This window comes from Moschus berezovskii, chromosome 8 (genome assembly GCF_049115385.1).
Source record: "Moschus berezovskii isolate FMDL1 chromosome 8, NW_MosBer_1.0, whole genome shotgun sequence".
Lineage (NCBI taxonomy): Eukaryota > Metazoa > Chordata > Mammalia > Artiodactyla > Moschidae > Moschus > Moschus berezovskii.
The window spans coordinates 65,278,189-65,294,260 of record NC_142467.1 but is presented as its reverse complement, the minus strand read 5'-3'; the positions used below and the strand labels follow the sequence as shown (position 1 = coordinate 65,294,260).

The following is a 16,072-nucleotide window of genomic DNA, read 5'->3' as shown; positions in this document are numbered from 1 at the left end:
TCTGGTGACATCTGCGAGATGGGCATTGACAACGGGGCTCTGCAACCCGAGCTTGAGCAGAGCTGATCAGGTGCCCCTTAGTGAGTGTACATGGAGGAAGGGGATGGAGAGAAGAGTAAGCATCTAGAAGAAATCAGATGCTGGCTCCCTCACTGACCAGCTGAGGTCACTTGGGCATGCATCTCCTGTCTCAGCCTTGGTTTCTTCATCTGTTGCATGGAATGGTTTAACATCTTCATAAAGGAGATCAATCCTGGGTGTTCATTGGAAGGACTGATGCTAAAGCTGAAACTCCAATACTTTGGCCACCTCGTGCGATGAGTTGACTCACTGGAAAAGACTCTGATGCTGGGAGGGATTGGGGGCGGGGGGAGATGGGGACGACAGAGAATGAGATGGCTGGATGGCATCACCGACTCGATGGACATGAGTTTGAGTGAACTCTGGGAGTTGGTGATGGACAGAGAGGCCTGGCATGCTGTGATTCATGGGGTCGCAAAGAGTCGGACATGACTGAGCGACTGAACTGAACTGACTGAAGGTTATTTTGAATGTTTTAAATCTAAACACACATTCACTTTTTTGGGGGGGGCTGTATCTAAATTCTTCATTCTTTCTGTTTAGATTATTTCTTTGACTCTCACACAGGATCCAACAGTGCTGTACAGAAACTACACGTTTTAAATCAATGAACAGATATTAAAGTTTTGCTCCTGTATTATTTTAACCTGACTTTACAACCTGCATTTTACAATTTTTTATTGATATATCTGTGGGTGTAGCTATAGTAGAAGCATCTATCTCTATGTTATTTTGTTTGTTTGTTTTGTTTTCAAACATTCGTGCTTTTAAGTACCAAAGCATTGTACAACTTTCTTAGGATACTTACTCTAACCCCTCCACGGCTTCTGTACAGTAGCATCTTTATTTCAAGGCATTTCCATGTGAGTTTATTTTGTGTCTCTGGCCCACAGTTAAGCATGAGAGGCTGGCACTGTTTCCACACGATGGTGTGCTGGAGCTGTCTCATGCGGTTTTCTAAGAAATAATTGTTAAATAAGTCACTATTAAAAATTCAATTGTAAGATGGCTAACAAACACATGAAAAGATGCTCAACATCACTCATAATCAGAGAAATGCAAATCAAAACCACAATGAGGTACCATTTCACGCCAGTCAGAATGGCTGCTATCCAAAAGTCTACAAGCAATAAATGCTGGGAAGGGTGTGGAGAAAAGGGAACCCTCTTACACTGTTGGTGGGAATGCAGACTAGTACAGCCACTATGGAGAACAGTGTGGAGATTCCTCAAAAAACTGGAAGTAGAACTGCCGTATGACCTAGCAATCCCACTGCTGGGCATACACACCGAGGAAACCAGAATTGAAAGAGACATGTGTACTCCAATGTTCATCGCAACACTGTTTATAATAGCCAGAACATGGAAGCAACCTAGATGTCCATCTGCAGATGAATGGATAAGAAAGTTGTGGTACATATACACAATGGAGTATTACTCAGCCATTAAAAAGAATACATTTGAATCAGTTCTAATGAGGTGGATGAAACTGGAGCCTATTATACAGAGTGAAGTAAGCCAGAAAGAAAAACACCAATACAGTATACTAATGCGTATATATGGAATTTAGAAAGATGGTAACGATAACCCTGTATACGAGACAACAAAAGAGACACAGATGTATAGAACAGTCTTTTGGACTCTGTGGGAGAGGGCGAGGGTGGGATGGTTTGGGAGAATGGCATTGAAACATGTATATTATCATATATGAAATGAATCGCCAGTCCAGGTTCGATGCATGATACAGGATGCTTGGGGCTGGTGTACTGGGATGACCCAGAGGGATGGGATGGGGAGGGAGGTGGGAGGGGGGTTCAAGATGGGGAACACATGTATACCCGGGGCAGATTCATGCCAATGTATGGCAAAACCAATCCAATAATGTAAAGTAATTAGCCTCCAATTAAAATAAATAAATTTAAAAAATAAAATAAAAATTCAATTGTATGATCTCACAGTTAAATAAACTATATTATATATAAAGTTAATAAATAATCAAAACTCACAACTTCCTAATTATTTTAGTGGAACCCACTCCAATGTTCTTGCCTGGAGAATCCCAGGGATGGGGGAGCCTGGTGGGCTTCCGTCTATGGGGTCACACAGAGTCAGACACGACTGAAGTGACTTAGCAGCAGCAGCATGCTCTTGTAAACTGTATCTGTATGACGGAAATGCTATGAAAGGATGTGCTCACTGTGCGTCTCTTTCCAAATCCAAGTTCAGTGATGTCATCTTGATACCTTGAAACTGACCACAGTTGGAGAATGTACACCATGGAAATCAGAGCTTGGTCAACACTACACCCAGACTTCATGAACCACTCAGAGAGCCAGCTGTTGAACATTAACCAGAACATCCCCAATTGTTGAGACTGGCAAAGTGAGGCATGTGGAGCTTTTGGTGACTCTTATGGCCACAATGAAAGTCCTGCTTTCAACCCACTGCTTTCTCCATCAGACTTAGCTCTTCAGCATTCCCAGGACCTCGTATCCAGGGTATACAGCATTTTGTTATCCAGAACACTCTGGTCTTTTCCGAATGGCCCCTACCATTCCTCTTATGCGATCTCCTTGGCTTCTGAATTTCTCCCGAACTGAGCCAAAACATCCACTCTGGTTTGTAAAGCATGCTGAGACCCTCAAGTGAAGGTATTTCTCTTTCTTTAACTGAAAGGAGCAAAATTCACAGCTCATCATTACCTCTCAGTTTTCTAACCAACACATTACCTGAAGCACTTGAGAAAGCCCAGACGCAGGCGTGTGCGTGTGAGTATGTGTGCATGCGTGCGTGTGTGTGTGTGTTGGGGAAGGAGAAGTCAGACCACAGGAGGCTTTCCTGATGATGCAGCTTGAAGTCTGCGCAGCAACCACAGACCCAGGGGAAGAGGAATGGAAAACCGAAAGATGGTGCCCTTGATGACTAGCTTCCCTCTCTAGCCTCCAGCGAGTGCCACAGGGGACCATGTGTTCCTCAGTAATGAGGCCCAGCACTGGTTCTGGAAGCCTCCAATGTCACGTGTCCAACTTGCCTGCTTCCAGGGTTCCTAGGTCAGAGCTCCAGCGTGGGAGCCCTGCACTGTATGTGTATGCTTCCGAGAAGCAAAAGGCTTAGTGGTCACGTTGCACCATGGACACTTCTAGAAACAGAAAAACCTGTTGGACTCTTCTCATTCTGATCAATTAGTTGTTAAAATGCATGTTAACCTCTTAACCACCATCTTTGTTGTGGTTTGACGTGTTTCTCAAAGCCTCATTCCCTAAAAGTCTGCTATTACCCCATGCAAATTCTTGAAGTCTATAGACACTTACCAAGGACCTACTGTGTGCCAGATGGCTGTTTGATCTGCAGACAGTTGCTGTCAGGGCTCTGCTGGGGGTGGTGCCGGCATGATACAGAGGACACAGCAAGTACACATATGCTCAGCTGAGGAAATACCTTTTGTTCAATGGATCATGCCTGGAAATTCCCTCTGAGTATCCCAACACTGTCTTGGAACTGGGAGGGAGCTGGCTTTTTGTGGAGAAAAGTCAAAGAGGCTTTTGGGAGGGACGACTGTTTAGGGATCGGTGGTGGTTCATGTTGAATAAGAAATGGCTGGCATTTACTGAGCATTTCCAAGGAAGGTACTGAGATCTTGTACAGACTGTGTGTTTCAGTCTTCACAGAGGTGGAGTAGGTACTAATTGTGTCCCCCCGTTATACATGAAGGAAAATGGCCTGGGAGAGGAAGGCAGTTTCAGGGTCAGTAAGTGGAGGGCGGTGGGGGTCTGGACCCTGCTCTACTGCCCTGCCTCTCAGGTAGGAGAGGAAGGGGCGTGTCAAAGCAGACATCCCGGCAGGACTGTGCGGGCCAAGCCAGGCCACATCTGCTGTCCTGGACATGTCCTTTGTGCCCTCCACCTTCCTTTCTTGCAGACTCTGAAGGTCACACTCAGTGGGGTGACAGTGGTGGAGGGGGATTTGTATTTGCCAGTTGCCTTCAAGACGTCCCTGGGAGCCCTCAGTGCTGTGCCCCCACCCCCATCTCCTCTCCATTTTTGGTGGCCACCCTAGGGCTCCAGGACTTCCCTGGTGGTTCACATAGTAAAGAATCTGCCTGCAATGGGGGAGACCCATGTTCGATCCCTGGGTTGGGAAGATCCCCCTGGAGAAGGGAATGGTTACCCACTCCAGTATTCTTGCCTGGAGAACTCTATGAACAGAGGAACCTGGTGGGCTATAGTCCATGGGATTGCAAAGAGTTGGACACGACTGAGCGACTAACGGTCTCACTTTCACTAGGGCTTCAGGGTGGGGGGGCTGAGATGGGCACACTCCTTGAGCGAGCTTTCTTGCTCCCCCTTCCCTCCTCTGCTCTGTCCTGCAGTGGAGTGGGCCCCGCAGGCTGCAAATGCTAGGCTGTTCATTAGCCTCTGGTCTCCCATAGGAGAGGGAGAAGCCTGCATGTTTTGTACTTTCTCTGGGCATCTTGGGGAAGAGTATCTGGCAGGGACTTCACTTCCTCCGGACAGCTTCTGTCTCAAAGTTCCCAGCTTCTTGGGCAGTTCTAGCTCTGTGCTGCATAGCACCCTCTCTGGTAACATGGTCTCTTGCAGGTGACCATGCAGCCCCAGGATGGGGGCTAGCAGCAGTAGCACTTCCTGTTCCTGTTGATCTCTGCACTGCACTGCCTATGTGGCTTTTCGGCCATTCCACTCCCCGTGTGCCCAATGTCTTGATTCAAATTTTTTAAATATTCAGAGTGTTTTTTTTTTTAAATTTTCTTGACTGGATCCTGACTGATACCCTCCCTGGAACTCCCTCCCCACCTCCCCTGCAAGCAAGGTGAACATAAGGGTCCATCTTACCAGCCTATGTGAGCAAGAGGCCAATGAACGAAAGAATGAGATCACAGCATCCTCATCCCTCGGAGAAGCAATTACGGAAACCCCATGGCTGGCTGCCTGGCTGAACTTTCTCTCCAAAGGCCCTTGTCTCTGCTTTATTCTGAAGATTCCCCACCCCCTACCCTCTGCCTCCACATCTTTAAAGGAAAGTGAGGCAGACAGCCCAGCTGGGGTTCCTTGCAGCAGTTGAAGTGTTTGGCGCAGAGCCGGAGCGTCCTGATGGTGTTGCTCAGTACCTACTCTATGTAAGCTCTGTGTCAGGTAACACCGAGGGGATCAGAGGGACAACTGAGGGGGAAAGAAAGCCCCCTCCACAACTCCAGATCCCACAGTTTCTCCCTCCTGTCCGGATTGTGGTTTGATTTTGACTCATAAGTGCCCTCTCTTGGATCTCTTCTTTCTTGTCCCCCCGTGACTGGCACTGAGCCCCTTAAACAGGTAGGCATTGTGGGGAAATGGAGGCAGAGATAGGAACAGCTCGACTCTGCTGACATTGCTGCGGGAACATACATTTTTGTGGCTCAAGCCCCCCCTGCCAAATGGCAATATAAAGCCCTTTCAACTCACGTGCATAAAGAAGAAAATAATTAAACTCTTCTGTCGAGGATCACCTGGCTCCCCCCCATCCATTCACTTAGGATGTTTTGTTCCCACTGGAGCGTATGATTGGAAAACAAAGGTAAATGAGAGCAATTTATTCCCGGATCACTTTTTTTCCCCCCTGCAGGATTAAAGCTGCCTCAGCCATAAAGAGTTTACAAACTCTAAAGAAAGATAATAACTTCCCTTCTCACGGCCCGGTCATGGGGAGGTAATGCATGTTTCCAATCAGCTGAGAATGTAACTCAAATGGTAGATTTTATTTCACTTTAATCCGCCTGTGAGTTCACTTTCAAGGTAAGAGGGACCACAACCTGCAATGTGAACAGAGTTTATTAACTTCCAAGTCTCCTCCTAAAGGTGGAGGAGCCAGCTTAGTTTACTCCTCACCCCAAAGCCTTGCCTGGCTTGGGGGCCTGGTGTGGTTGGTGCCTGCCTGGGGCACGGGGTGAGCTCTGAGCAGGCAGGGGGACCTCAGTGATTCAGAGCCCAGCTAACCCGATGGCAGCATCAGCACCGCCAAAGGCCATGGAGGTGACAACGAGCCGTTCACGCAGCATGGAGTTTATTGCTTCTGCGCGTCTGTTTGCTGCCTACAGCCTGGCCACTCAGCGGGCGGCTATGGGAAGAAGCCATTCTCAGGTCCTGTCTCAACTCTCTCTGGTCACATGGCAAACATTTACGCAGTCATCATCCATTGGAAGGGAAAAGAAGCTGTTTCCTTGATTGGCCTACTGTGGAACCTTTAATGGGTAGGGTTACCACTGGCAAGCCCTGCCCTCCCCAATCCGTCCCTTGACAACGTAGATGCCTCCAGCAGGGAGAGATCTTAGCAGGCTTCCCTGACTCAGATGGTAAAGAATCTGCCTGCGATATGGGAGACCTGTGTTCCATCCCTGGATCAGGAAGTTCCCCTGAAGAAGGAACTGGCAACCCACTCCAGTATTCTTGCCTGGAGAATCTCCATGGACAGAGGAGCCTGGCAGACTAGAGTCCATGGGGTCGCAAAGAGTCGGGCACGACTGAGCAACTAACACACACACACACACACACACAAAAAAAAAAAACAGGGAATCTCTTTAAGACACAATCTGGCCTGTAAGGAGTCTCGCTTCAGGGAGGCCATGTTTCCTAGTGCATGTTTGGGAGAGGAGGTCTGTGTGGACCCCAGGCCCAGACTCAATCCAGCCAGCCCAACCCATGACTGCTGTGGTGCTGTGGCTGGGTGCTCACCCAGGGTGTCTCCTGGGGACACCTACATGCCCCTGTCTGGGGCAGGAAATGCTGGATGAGAGCTGTCTGTTGGTGATGTGGGGCTCTGTCAGATCAGTCAACCTTCCTCTGTAGTCACTGCTGCTGCTGATGCTAAGTCGCTTCAGTCTTGTCCGACTCTGTGTGACCCCATAGACGGCAGCCCAACAGGCTCCCCTGTCCCTGGGATTCTCCAGGCAAGAACACTGGAGTGGCTGCCATTTCCTTCTCCAATGTATGAAACTGAAAAGTGCAAGTGAAGTCGCTCAGTCGTGTCCGACTCTTAGCGACCCCATGGGAGCCCCACCAGGCTCCTCTGTCTATGGGATTTTTCACGCAGGAGTACTGAGTGGGGTGCCATTGCCTTCTCTGCTGTAGTCATCACACAGAGTTTCAAAAACCTAGAGTCTGGATTAAGTTTGGGCAGCAGAGGCTCAAGAACTAGGCAGAAGAACTAGCCTTGTCCTGCCCCAACCAGAGGGTCTGGGCTGCCCCAGGGCAACCCTCTCACCAGCCTAGCAGATGAGACTTACTGTCTACCCTCGGCATGGCAGCCTTCTGGTCCCAGCCCTGCCCACTGCAGGCCTTGGTCCTGCCCTCGCTGGCCCTGAGAGGCCCAGCTCAAGCCCTAGCACTATCAAGGTGACTGCTTTCCTGACCACGTCTGCCTGTCTGCCCACACCCGCCTGCCCAGCTCTGTGATGGCCATCAGGAAACCAGCAACAACAACCCAGGGTTCTTGTCTGTACAGAGCTTGGGCTCTCACGGGAGAGAGACATGGACTCCGTGGGCACAGCACTCTGTTGCTGGGAGAGAATAGCCGTGCTGGGCCATGGCCAGGACCTCACTGTCTGCTGAATTTGCCGCCACGACAACTTCCTGGCTTCTTCGTGCCTCGCAGCCCTGCACTGGGGCTGTTTATGGAGACTTCTTGTGTCTCTCTCTTGTGTCATCCCTCCTCGAGGCGGCACAGTGACTCACAGATGGGTTGAGCAGACTTTCCTTTTTGGAAAAGCAGAGGAATGTAGGGGTTACAGTGCCTGAAAGGGCACAAGGAATGATTTCTAAATTTCCAGATGTTGTCTTAGAGAATTGTAGCACTCTGGGATACACCTGAATGTAATTGATGTAGCACTTTGCAGCAGATGTGTGTGTGTGTGTCTAAGCTGAGTCCATGGTTCTACAGGCATTCCATTCATTCCGCTAGATCGAACAATGAAAGCCATCCTATAGAGCACTTCCTGTGTGCCAGACACTGCACTAGATGGTTTGTATGCTGTGCCTCATTTTACCTTCTCAGAGCTGTCATTTTCCCGAAGAAGAAACTGAGGTACCAGGAGATTCAGTCATTTGTCCAAGATCACAGAGGTAGAAAGCGTGGAGCAAGAATTCTCACCCAGAAAGCAGCCTGACTGCAGAGCCCCAGAGTGGAGCCAGCACAGTGTGAGTGCGTGCGTGTGTGTGTGTGTGCTCTCATGCACGCCTCTGAGCCATGTGGGCTGCCCTGTGTATGGAAGATGAGAGAAGGCAGAGGACGCTGTTGAGAGGGGCTCAACACCCTGCTCGGGGTGAGCAGCAAAGAAAAGGGGTATCACGTTCACGAACCAGGGCCTGAAGCCAACCTGATAGCTCTAACTAGCTAGATGAGATAGCTAGACTAGACAGCTAGATGAGAAAGGGGGTGGGTGTCGGGCTCTGGTGATTGAAATGGTTTCTACCCAAGAAAAATGGAGGCTTGCATGGAGTGGAGCTTTGCTGTCTTGGAAACAGGCTAGGAGGCAGGCAGTGAGTTTCTGGAGGGGACTTCACAAACAGGTGGGGTCTGAAAACAACAAGCCAGGTGTTTCTTGACTCCCTTCCACCCTGTCTCTGGTCTTGCCCTCCTCTGGCCCTCTGTGTGGTCCATCCTGGGGCCCAGAGGGCCTCACAGACTTCACCCCAATTTAGAAACACCTGAAGGGAGGAGGCAGGCTGCTCCCTCTCCTAGGCCCCCAGCTGGGATGGGTTCACTTCCTGGAGGGGAGAGGACTCTCTGTGTTCAGCAGAGTTTCCTTGGTGGAGCTTGGGAGCTGCACCCTGGGGACTCTGGGGAGCCACCAGCCAGCTTCTGCTCTTCTTCCGCCTTTGATGTTCAGTCTCCAGGCAGTGGCTTCTCAGTTCTGCATGAGAAGGGCTGCTGCTCCCTAATGCATAGTTTGAGGGACAGTTTGGTCTCTGGAGGGATTGTTGTATGAAAAATGAAGGCAGTTCCAAACCAGTGGGCTTTGTCAGACCACACCATACATGGCTTCTGCTGCTCACCAGACTTGACCCTTGTGTTTCCCATTCTACAAACTCCACAGAGTGGGCCTTCTGGTGCCAACATTTATCTTAAACCCACTCCTGACTGCCCACTAGTCCATGGCTAAGACAAAATTTTTCACTAAGGAATCACAGAATATGGACAAGTCCTCGGGCTCTGGAGTCAGTCTCCCCAGCTCCTAAACTTCTCTCACTCCATATACCTATCTAAGCGAGCTCTTGGGTCAGGACCTATGTTGCCCTCTCTCAGGTCTCGCAATAGAAGCTAACGCTTACTGAGCACCCACTGTGTGCCAGGCGCTGCCCTAGAGGCTTTATGTATGCCACCTCCTAACACCCTCACAACGGCTCCAGCAGGGAGGTGCTATCATCTTACCCATTTTCCAGGGTAAATGGAGAGACAAAAGTAGAGCTAAGTCACTTGCCTGAGATCACATAGCTTGCGAGTGGCATGATGTTGAGCAAGACACTTCACCTTTCTGAGCCTCAGTTTCCTCATTTGTACAGTGTGGCTAATACCGTTGTCTTTCTGGGTGTTGTGGAGATTGAATGGGGGAATGCACAGAGCACCTAGCAGAGTGCTGAGCACATAGCAAGTACTCGCCAGACATGGCCACTTAAGAGGAGAGCTGAGGTTAATCACCCCAGTGTGAAGAGAGAGAAAACACAGGTCTCTAGCATTGCCTACAGTGAGTTAACTCCAGAATGCATGTCTTTACTGAGTCCCCTGTAAACTCCTTGAGGGCAGGGGCTTGGTCAGCCTGTTCATTGCTGGTTCCTGGGGCTTTGCACAGCATTGGTGCTTGGTGAAAGTCTGATGAATGATTGAGTGAAGGACTGCTTTGGGAGCCCCCTGGGCCATTCACAGCTTTGGACAGCCCCTTTCTCTTACATCACTCATCCTCTCCTGCCTTGCGGCTGTGAATTGAGTGTGTCTGCCTCACTCCCTGTAAAATAGAATCTTCCCGAGTCAGAGCAGCCTGGGTCCTGCCCACTGATATCTTTCCCAGGGAGATGATGTCAGACCTGGCAGTGCAGTGGAAATTTCTTGCAGCCTGGGTGCAAAAGGATCTCTCTTCTTGGGCGGGAAGTGGAGAATGTTGAAAACCTTGTTGAAGGTGGTTATAGACTTGGACTGTGAGCCAGCCAATGGGCAGCTTCAGGGCCTCGGATATCACAGAACAGGGTCTAGGCTGATGGCAACCGTCTGGGTCTGAGGCCCCTCCTTTCGTTACATAGGTGAGCATGGTTTCTAAACCACACTCCCCATCCCCAGGATGGCATGGAGTGTGGCTGCTTATGCCCTGCTCCCCAGCACTTGCCTCCCAACATTCACTGAGAAATGAGCCCATGCTTGATCCCCTGCTAGTCCACCCTCAGGGGAACATGAGCCACCCTTGAGTCGTGAACTGCATTCTACCACAGCCTCCCCCCCCTCCTTCTCATGGAGTTAGTCCTGGAAGAGCCCATTGCTGTGGGGATATACCTTCCCCTGAAGACCTCTGCTCTCTGGTCCTCCAAGACTTCGAGCCACAGGTGAGAGTGAGGGGCCATGAGGATGAGGCGGTTACGGTGACAGTGAATTCCCGAGCAGGCCCAGCCCCCAGCTCCCCATCCCCAGGAAACCCTGGACTCTACCTTCCAGAGATGCGAGCCCCCGCCTCTCCAATTTCCTCTTACACCTCTTCTCTATTTCCCGCCCCCACCTCTGCGTGACGACGTGGCGTGCATGCGGCCCATCTGGGGGATCAGGGAATCCTGTTGGGCATGCCAGTTTAATGAAATACTTGCAGTTTATTAAACACAGGCTTCCCTAAGCCCCCGAGAGCCTGTGGGTATTTGAAAGCCCAAGGTAACCCCGAGCTACCACAAACGTAATTGTTACATGTGTCCCTGCATTCCTGGTGAAACCTCAAACTCCAACTCTTAAACGGCACACAAAATTAGCGACATAAAGTAACTCCTAGTCAGAGGAGAGGGGGACATGTGGGGAAACACCGAGGGAGGCTCCCAGAATCCCTCAGGGCCTTTAAAAGTATATGAAGCTCCTGTTACCTCACATAGCTGTGGCCGTGGAGGGCACTCCCCTCACCCCTGGCCATTCATGTTTGCAGAATCGGTTCATTATTATGTGGGCCTGGCCTGTCAACCTGGCATGATGTAGCCTGAATATTGCAAGTCCCGTTTCAGCTGAGGCGTGCTCCAGGGTGGCCGGCGGGGCTAGCTGAGCGCACCGTCCAGGGGGTCCCTCAGGAGCGGTATTTCTGGCGCTCCTCCAGGGCTGGGCTGGAGAGGGCTGTGGAGAAACCCCAGGTGATCTGGAGCCCCCTGCCCGGAACCTGGGGGAGGCTGCTCCTGGGGCACGCTTTCCCGTTCGTCTGTCTCCTCGGCGTGGAGCCTGTAAATCAGAGGCAAGGGGCTGAGATGGAAGCAGCAGACAAAGGCCTCCAGGGAGGTGCCTCCCTCGATGCGGACCACCATCTGGATGCCAGAGAAGGCAACTCTGTTGACGGCACGCAGGGGGACCTGCTCCAGGAACCTCAGCGTCAGCCCGTTGACCCACACGCTGCCCTTGCGGCTCAGGGCCTTCAGGCTGAAGGCTAGCCTGGCGCCGCCCTTCTCCAGGTAGGGCTCCAGTGACAGGTGCTGGCGGGAGAGGCGAGGGAGCTGCAGCCGGAGGTGGGCGTCCGGGCCCCTGCCCACCAGCAGCGGGCTGGTGTCATGCTCCAGCTGAGGAGGGACATAAGCAAAGGTGGCAGAGCCCGGCGTGGGGTGGTGCAGGCTCACCCGAAGGACTGTGAGGGGCCTCTCCATGGACAGGAGCCTGGGAAAGATGGAACACAGATGCACAGGCCTGAGTGGTGGCAGTCACTCCCTCTGTGACTCCTTGAGCCCAGACATGCTTGCCCCGCTAAGGGATCCCCGGTCACCTCCAGCCAAGAAGAGCCGGGCATTGAGTGTGGGTGTGGTCACTCTGCTCCAGCCAGGTTGCAGCCATGGCCAGAGCTGGTGAAGCCCAGGCCCACTGTTTCTAGCCTCAACTTCATCCCTAACATGCTGTGAGTTAGTAGGGCATGCCACTCACTCTCTAAATTTTAGTTCTCTTTAATGTAACATAGGTGCATGCATCCTTGTCCTTGCAAAGTCCAAGGCACACCAGCCTGTGTGGTGGGGTTTTGATGCCATACTGGCATTTGGGGACAATTTGCCTGGCTTCCTGGGAAAAGAAGGATGGAAGATAGGATCCACCTTCCTTGTATCCTACAGTCACATGACAAACACTTGCCGAGCCCTCCTCTGAGCCAGGCACTGACCAGCTGCTGGGATGAGCAGATCAACAGGAGCACCCAGCTGCATAAGGAGAAGGGGCTTCTAGCTCCCGGCGTTAAGGAGGGACCCAGAAGAGGGAAGACTTGCCTGCTCCTGGGAGATGTGAAAGGGTGCCTGGACACCCCAAGGAAGAACAAAAACACCTAGCACATTCCAGAGGATGAGATGGTTGGATGGCATCACTGATTCAATGGAAGTGAGTTTAAGCAGGCTCCGGGAGTTGGTGAAGGACGGGGAAGTCTGATGTGCTGCAGTCCATGAGATCTCAAAGAGCTGGACAGGACTGAGTGACTGAACAGCAGCAACAAGCACATTCTAAGTGCTCCTATGGACGCTAATGCTGCGAACATCTGCTCCTCACTGTCTGGAGCAGAAGACGGGTCCTGAGGATGCACTTGGCAAGAGCTGAGATCTCTCTCAGGACTGATAGGGGCTCCCTGGAAGTCAACTGGCCATATCTGCCCATGTGCAAAGCACATGTCCCTTGCCCCAGCAACTTTATTGCCAGAAATTTGTCCTTCAGAATCTAACTGGAACATGCAGGGAGGCTCTGTTCCCCCATGGAGCTGAGGAACATCAACTCCCTGGCATGTGTACCAACCCCAGATGGCCCAGGACCTGCCACCACCTTCTGCAAGAAATGAAGGCTGAGTGGATCTGAATAGCTAACTGTATGCTTTTTCCAGCTCCAGGCTTTTGCTTACAGTTCTTTCTTTCCTGAAAACACATCTTCCATCCCAAACTGCCTATCTTTAAAGGCCTGGTTCATATGTGACCTCTCCCATGAGGCTCTTTTCCTCTGTCTACACTCTGACCCTTGCAACAAGGAGACTCCCCCCAGGGCTGCCCCCTTTCCATTGTGTGTCAGTGATGTGGGTCCTTGTCCCATCTTCTCTGTTGTCCCTGAGACCTCCTGAGGGTAGAACTGCCTCCACGCCCTGAGTCCCACTGCCTAGTACAGACAGGACTGGGCCACAGCAAGTGTCTGGAGGCACATTTGCCAAATAGCTAAATGAGAAGAGGCTCACACGTGAAAATCATGCAAAATCAAGTCTAGAGCAACCCCATGTGAGAGTCTGGTCCTTAAAGGCTGTGGGACAGGCTTCAATGCCCTACAAACTCTGGACCCCCTGTCTTTTGGTGAAGTAATGATGAGAGCCTCTCAATCTGACAGTGAGTGGTGAGCCCTTAGGACACCCCATTTTCCCTCATGCATACACACACACCGCCCCCCCACACCCCATTCACATCCCCCGTCTGGCCCCAGTATTCCTGCAGAAAGCCTCTCCTTCAGGTGTGTGTACACCGGGCCTATTTACTTTCATTTATAGAAGTACAAGAACAGCTGAGCTGGATGTCTAAATCTTCAGGCCCGTCAGAAACTCGGGGTTCATTTCTAGGAACCAGTCCCATGGCCTAGGGACCCTAAGAGAATCCCTTGGAAAGAAGGGTTCACCACTGTTCCTGTAACCTTACTCTGCTTCGCTGGGAACTCCAGATTCCATAGCAATCCCCCTGGCCTTGCAGAGCTCTTCTCCTTTCTCCAGTTATTCTGGGGTGTGTGCCTGGCGAGGAGCCTGCAGGGGCCCTGCTCCCCGCCCTGCTGCCCTCAAGTTTAAGTTCAAGCCCCTCCACCTACCTTACTTCCTGGGGTGCATCTAGCTCTGGGACAGCAGCTGTGAGCTCCCCGGGGTGGGGGGCATGTGAGTCTGGGCTGGGGCAGGCCTGGGGATGGCAATGACAACTGCGGTTTGGGGAGGTGATACGTCACCATGCGCATCGACTTTGTTGCTCTCTTCCTTCTTCCCTTTAGGAAAGAAACTGGAAGTGTAATTTCCTGTTGCAGAAGTGCAACCCCGCTGCTGAGAGGTTGAAAACCCCATGGGACCGTGGCTAGGAGAGGCCTCTGAGTTCCCTCCTGGGTTTCATCTCGGCAGGCCCTGGGACCTTGAGAATGTTTCCACGGTGTCAGCTGAGTTCCTCTTCTCCCCTGCCAGGTGTGGGGTGTGTCGGGGGGAAAGCATCCCAGGCCTGTTAGAAAGGGGAGCCCTTTTGGACAGATGGCCAGTGAGGGGCATCCCCACTGCATGTGGGAGGCTGTGAGGGGGCCACTGTGGCTGGACTGGTGGTGGCTGAGGGAGCTGTAGGCAAAGTGGTGGCCCATTGAGTGTCTCAGGAAAGGACAGGGCCTTCAAGGAAGGAGAAAACAGCTGCTCACGGCGGGTGGCCTCTCCCACAGTAGGACAGCAGGAGGGCCCCCTCCTATGTCCACCCATCTGGAGTCAGCCCCGCTGGCCTTTGGGAGCAGCCTGGATCAGACCAGGATGGATGTGTGCCCAGCACTGTGGGGTCTGGCCATCCTGGAAGTGACCTGGTTACTACAGCGGGACCCTTCAGCTGGTGCAGTTCTACCTGGTCTGCCAGTGTGGCCTTCCTTCCATTGTACCCACCGACTAGCTGAGCTGGCAAGAGACATGTGCCCATCTTATACAGGGGGCAAACAAGGGGTCCAAGGTCCCAGAATAAGTAAACAACATCATCCTTTCACTTTTTTCGCATCAAACCCGGGCTATCCTGAGGATTCTTGGAGACTATACAGGTAAGTGTTGTAGGCTGGGCCACTCCTATCAGCCAGTGGGTGCCTCTCCAATCTGCCTCCTGGACCCCCAGGCCCGCTGCTTACTTCCACCTCATGTTACCCTTGTGGCCCCAGAGATTTCAGCAGGCCACACACTGGGGCTAAGTCTCTGTGGGGACTATTCAGGACTCCTAGCCTGCACCCTCTATTCTCAGCAAGTTGTTTCCTTCATTAGTAGGAAGGAGAAATGGAGAGCTCTGAAAACAGTCATCCATCCCTGCCCACCCCCGCCTGTGACTCTCCCCCAGAGACGGGAACTATACCCGCCCCAGCAATGAACCAAGCTGCCTCTCAGTATTCCATCTCCTCCACGTGCTCTCTCTCTCTGAGCTCCAATCTGCGTGAGCTGCGCCAGGCGTGTGTGTGAGGCCCGCCCTCAGGGAGTGCACCTTCAGGATACCCAGGATGCCAACATTCTCAGTGCAAGCACATGGAGATCTTGGCACACACAGTCATTGCAATAGAAGAGCAGGGGTGAGAGAGACATTTGGAGTATTCTAGGAGGGCTTCATGGAGAAAGGTGTCCCTAGAGCCAGCTCTTCGGAGAAGGCAATGGCACCCCACTCTAGTACTCTTGCCTGGAAAATCCCATGGATGGAGGAGCCTGGTGGACTGCAGTCCATGGGGTCGCTAAGGGTCGGACAAGACTGAGCGACTTCACTTTCACTTTCCACTTTCACACATTGGAGAAGGAAATGGCAACCCACTCCAGTGTTCTTGCCTGGAGAATCCCAGGGACGGGGGAGCCTGGTAGGAGGCTGTCTACGGGGTCACACAGAGTCGGACACAACTGAAGTGACTTAGCAGCAGCAGCAGCAGAGCCAGCTCTTAACCTCAAAGCTAGACTGGAGAGGCTGGTTGTCTAGCAGTTAAAGGTTGGCTTTGGTGTCTGGATTCAAGTTCTGTAACTTTTTTATGATTGCCTGATCCTGGGCCAGTCTTTTCACCTTTCCTGACTCAGGTTCTCCACCGTGAAATGGGGA

At 51.8% G+C, this 16,072-nt stretch overlaps 1 protein-coding gene across 2 annotated transcripts; it reads right to left on the bottom strand.

Annotated features, from left to right (window-relative positions):
* Window positions 1-11,016: 11,016 nt before the first annotated feature.
* Window positions 11,017-14,226, bottom strand: TIFAB (TIFA inhibitor). Of its 2 annotated transcripts, XR_016037962.1 has the most exons (3): window positions 14,091-14,226; window positions 11,909-11,945; window positions 11,406-11,519 (listed from the first exon to the last, which is right to left on the bottom strand). XR_016037962.1 is itself a non-coding variant. In XM_055429116.2 (2 exons), the coding sequence occupies exon 2, from the start codon at window positions 11,933-11,935 to the stop codon at window positions 11,342-11,344; it is 594 nt and encodes a 197-aa protein (XP_055285091.1). In that variant the 5' UTR covers window positions 11,936-11,945; window positions 14,091-14,226; the 3' UTR covers window positions 11,017-11,341. The 2 variants fall into 2 exon arrangements, 1 of the variants encoding a protein (XP_055285091.1); XM_055429116.2 differs by having other exon boundaries at window positions 11,017-11,945.
* Window positions 14,227-16,072: the final 1,846 nt, after the last annotated feature.

Excerpts from the sequence above, each read along its gene's own strand:
- TIFAB (XM_055429116.2), bottom strand. The coding sequence starts at position 11,935 with ATGGAGAGGCCCCTCACAGTCCTTCGGGTGAGCCTGCACCACCCCACG.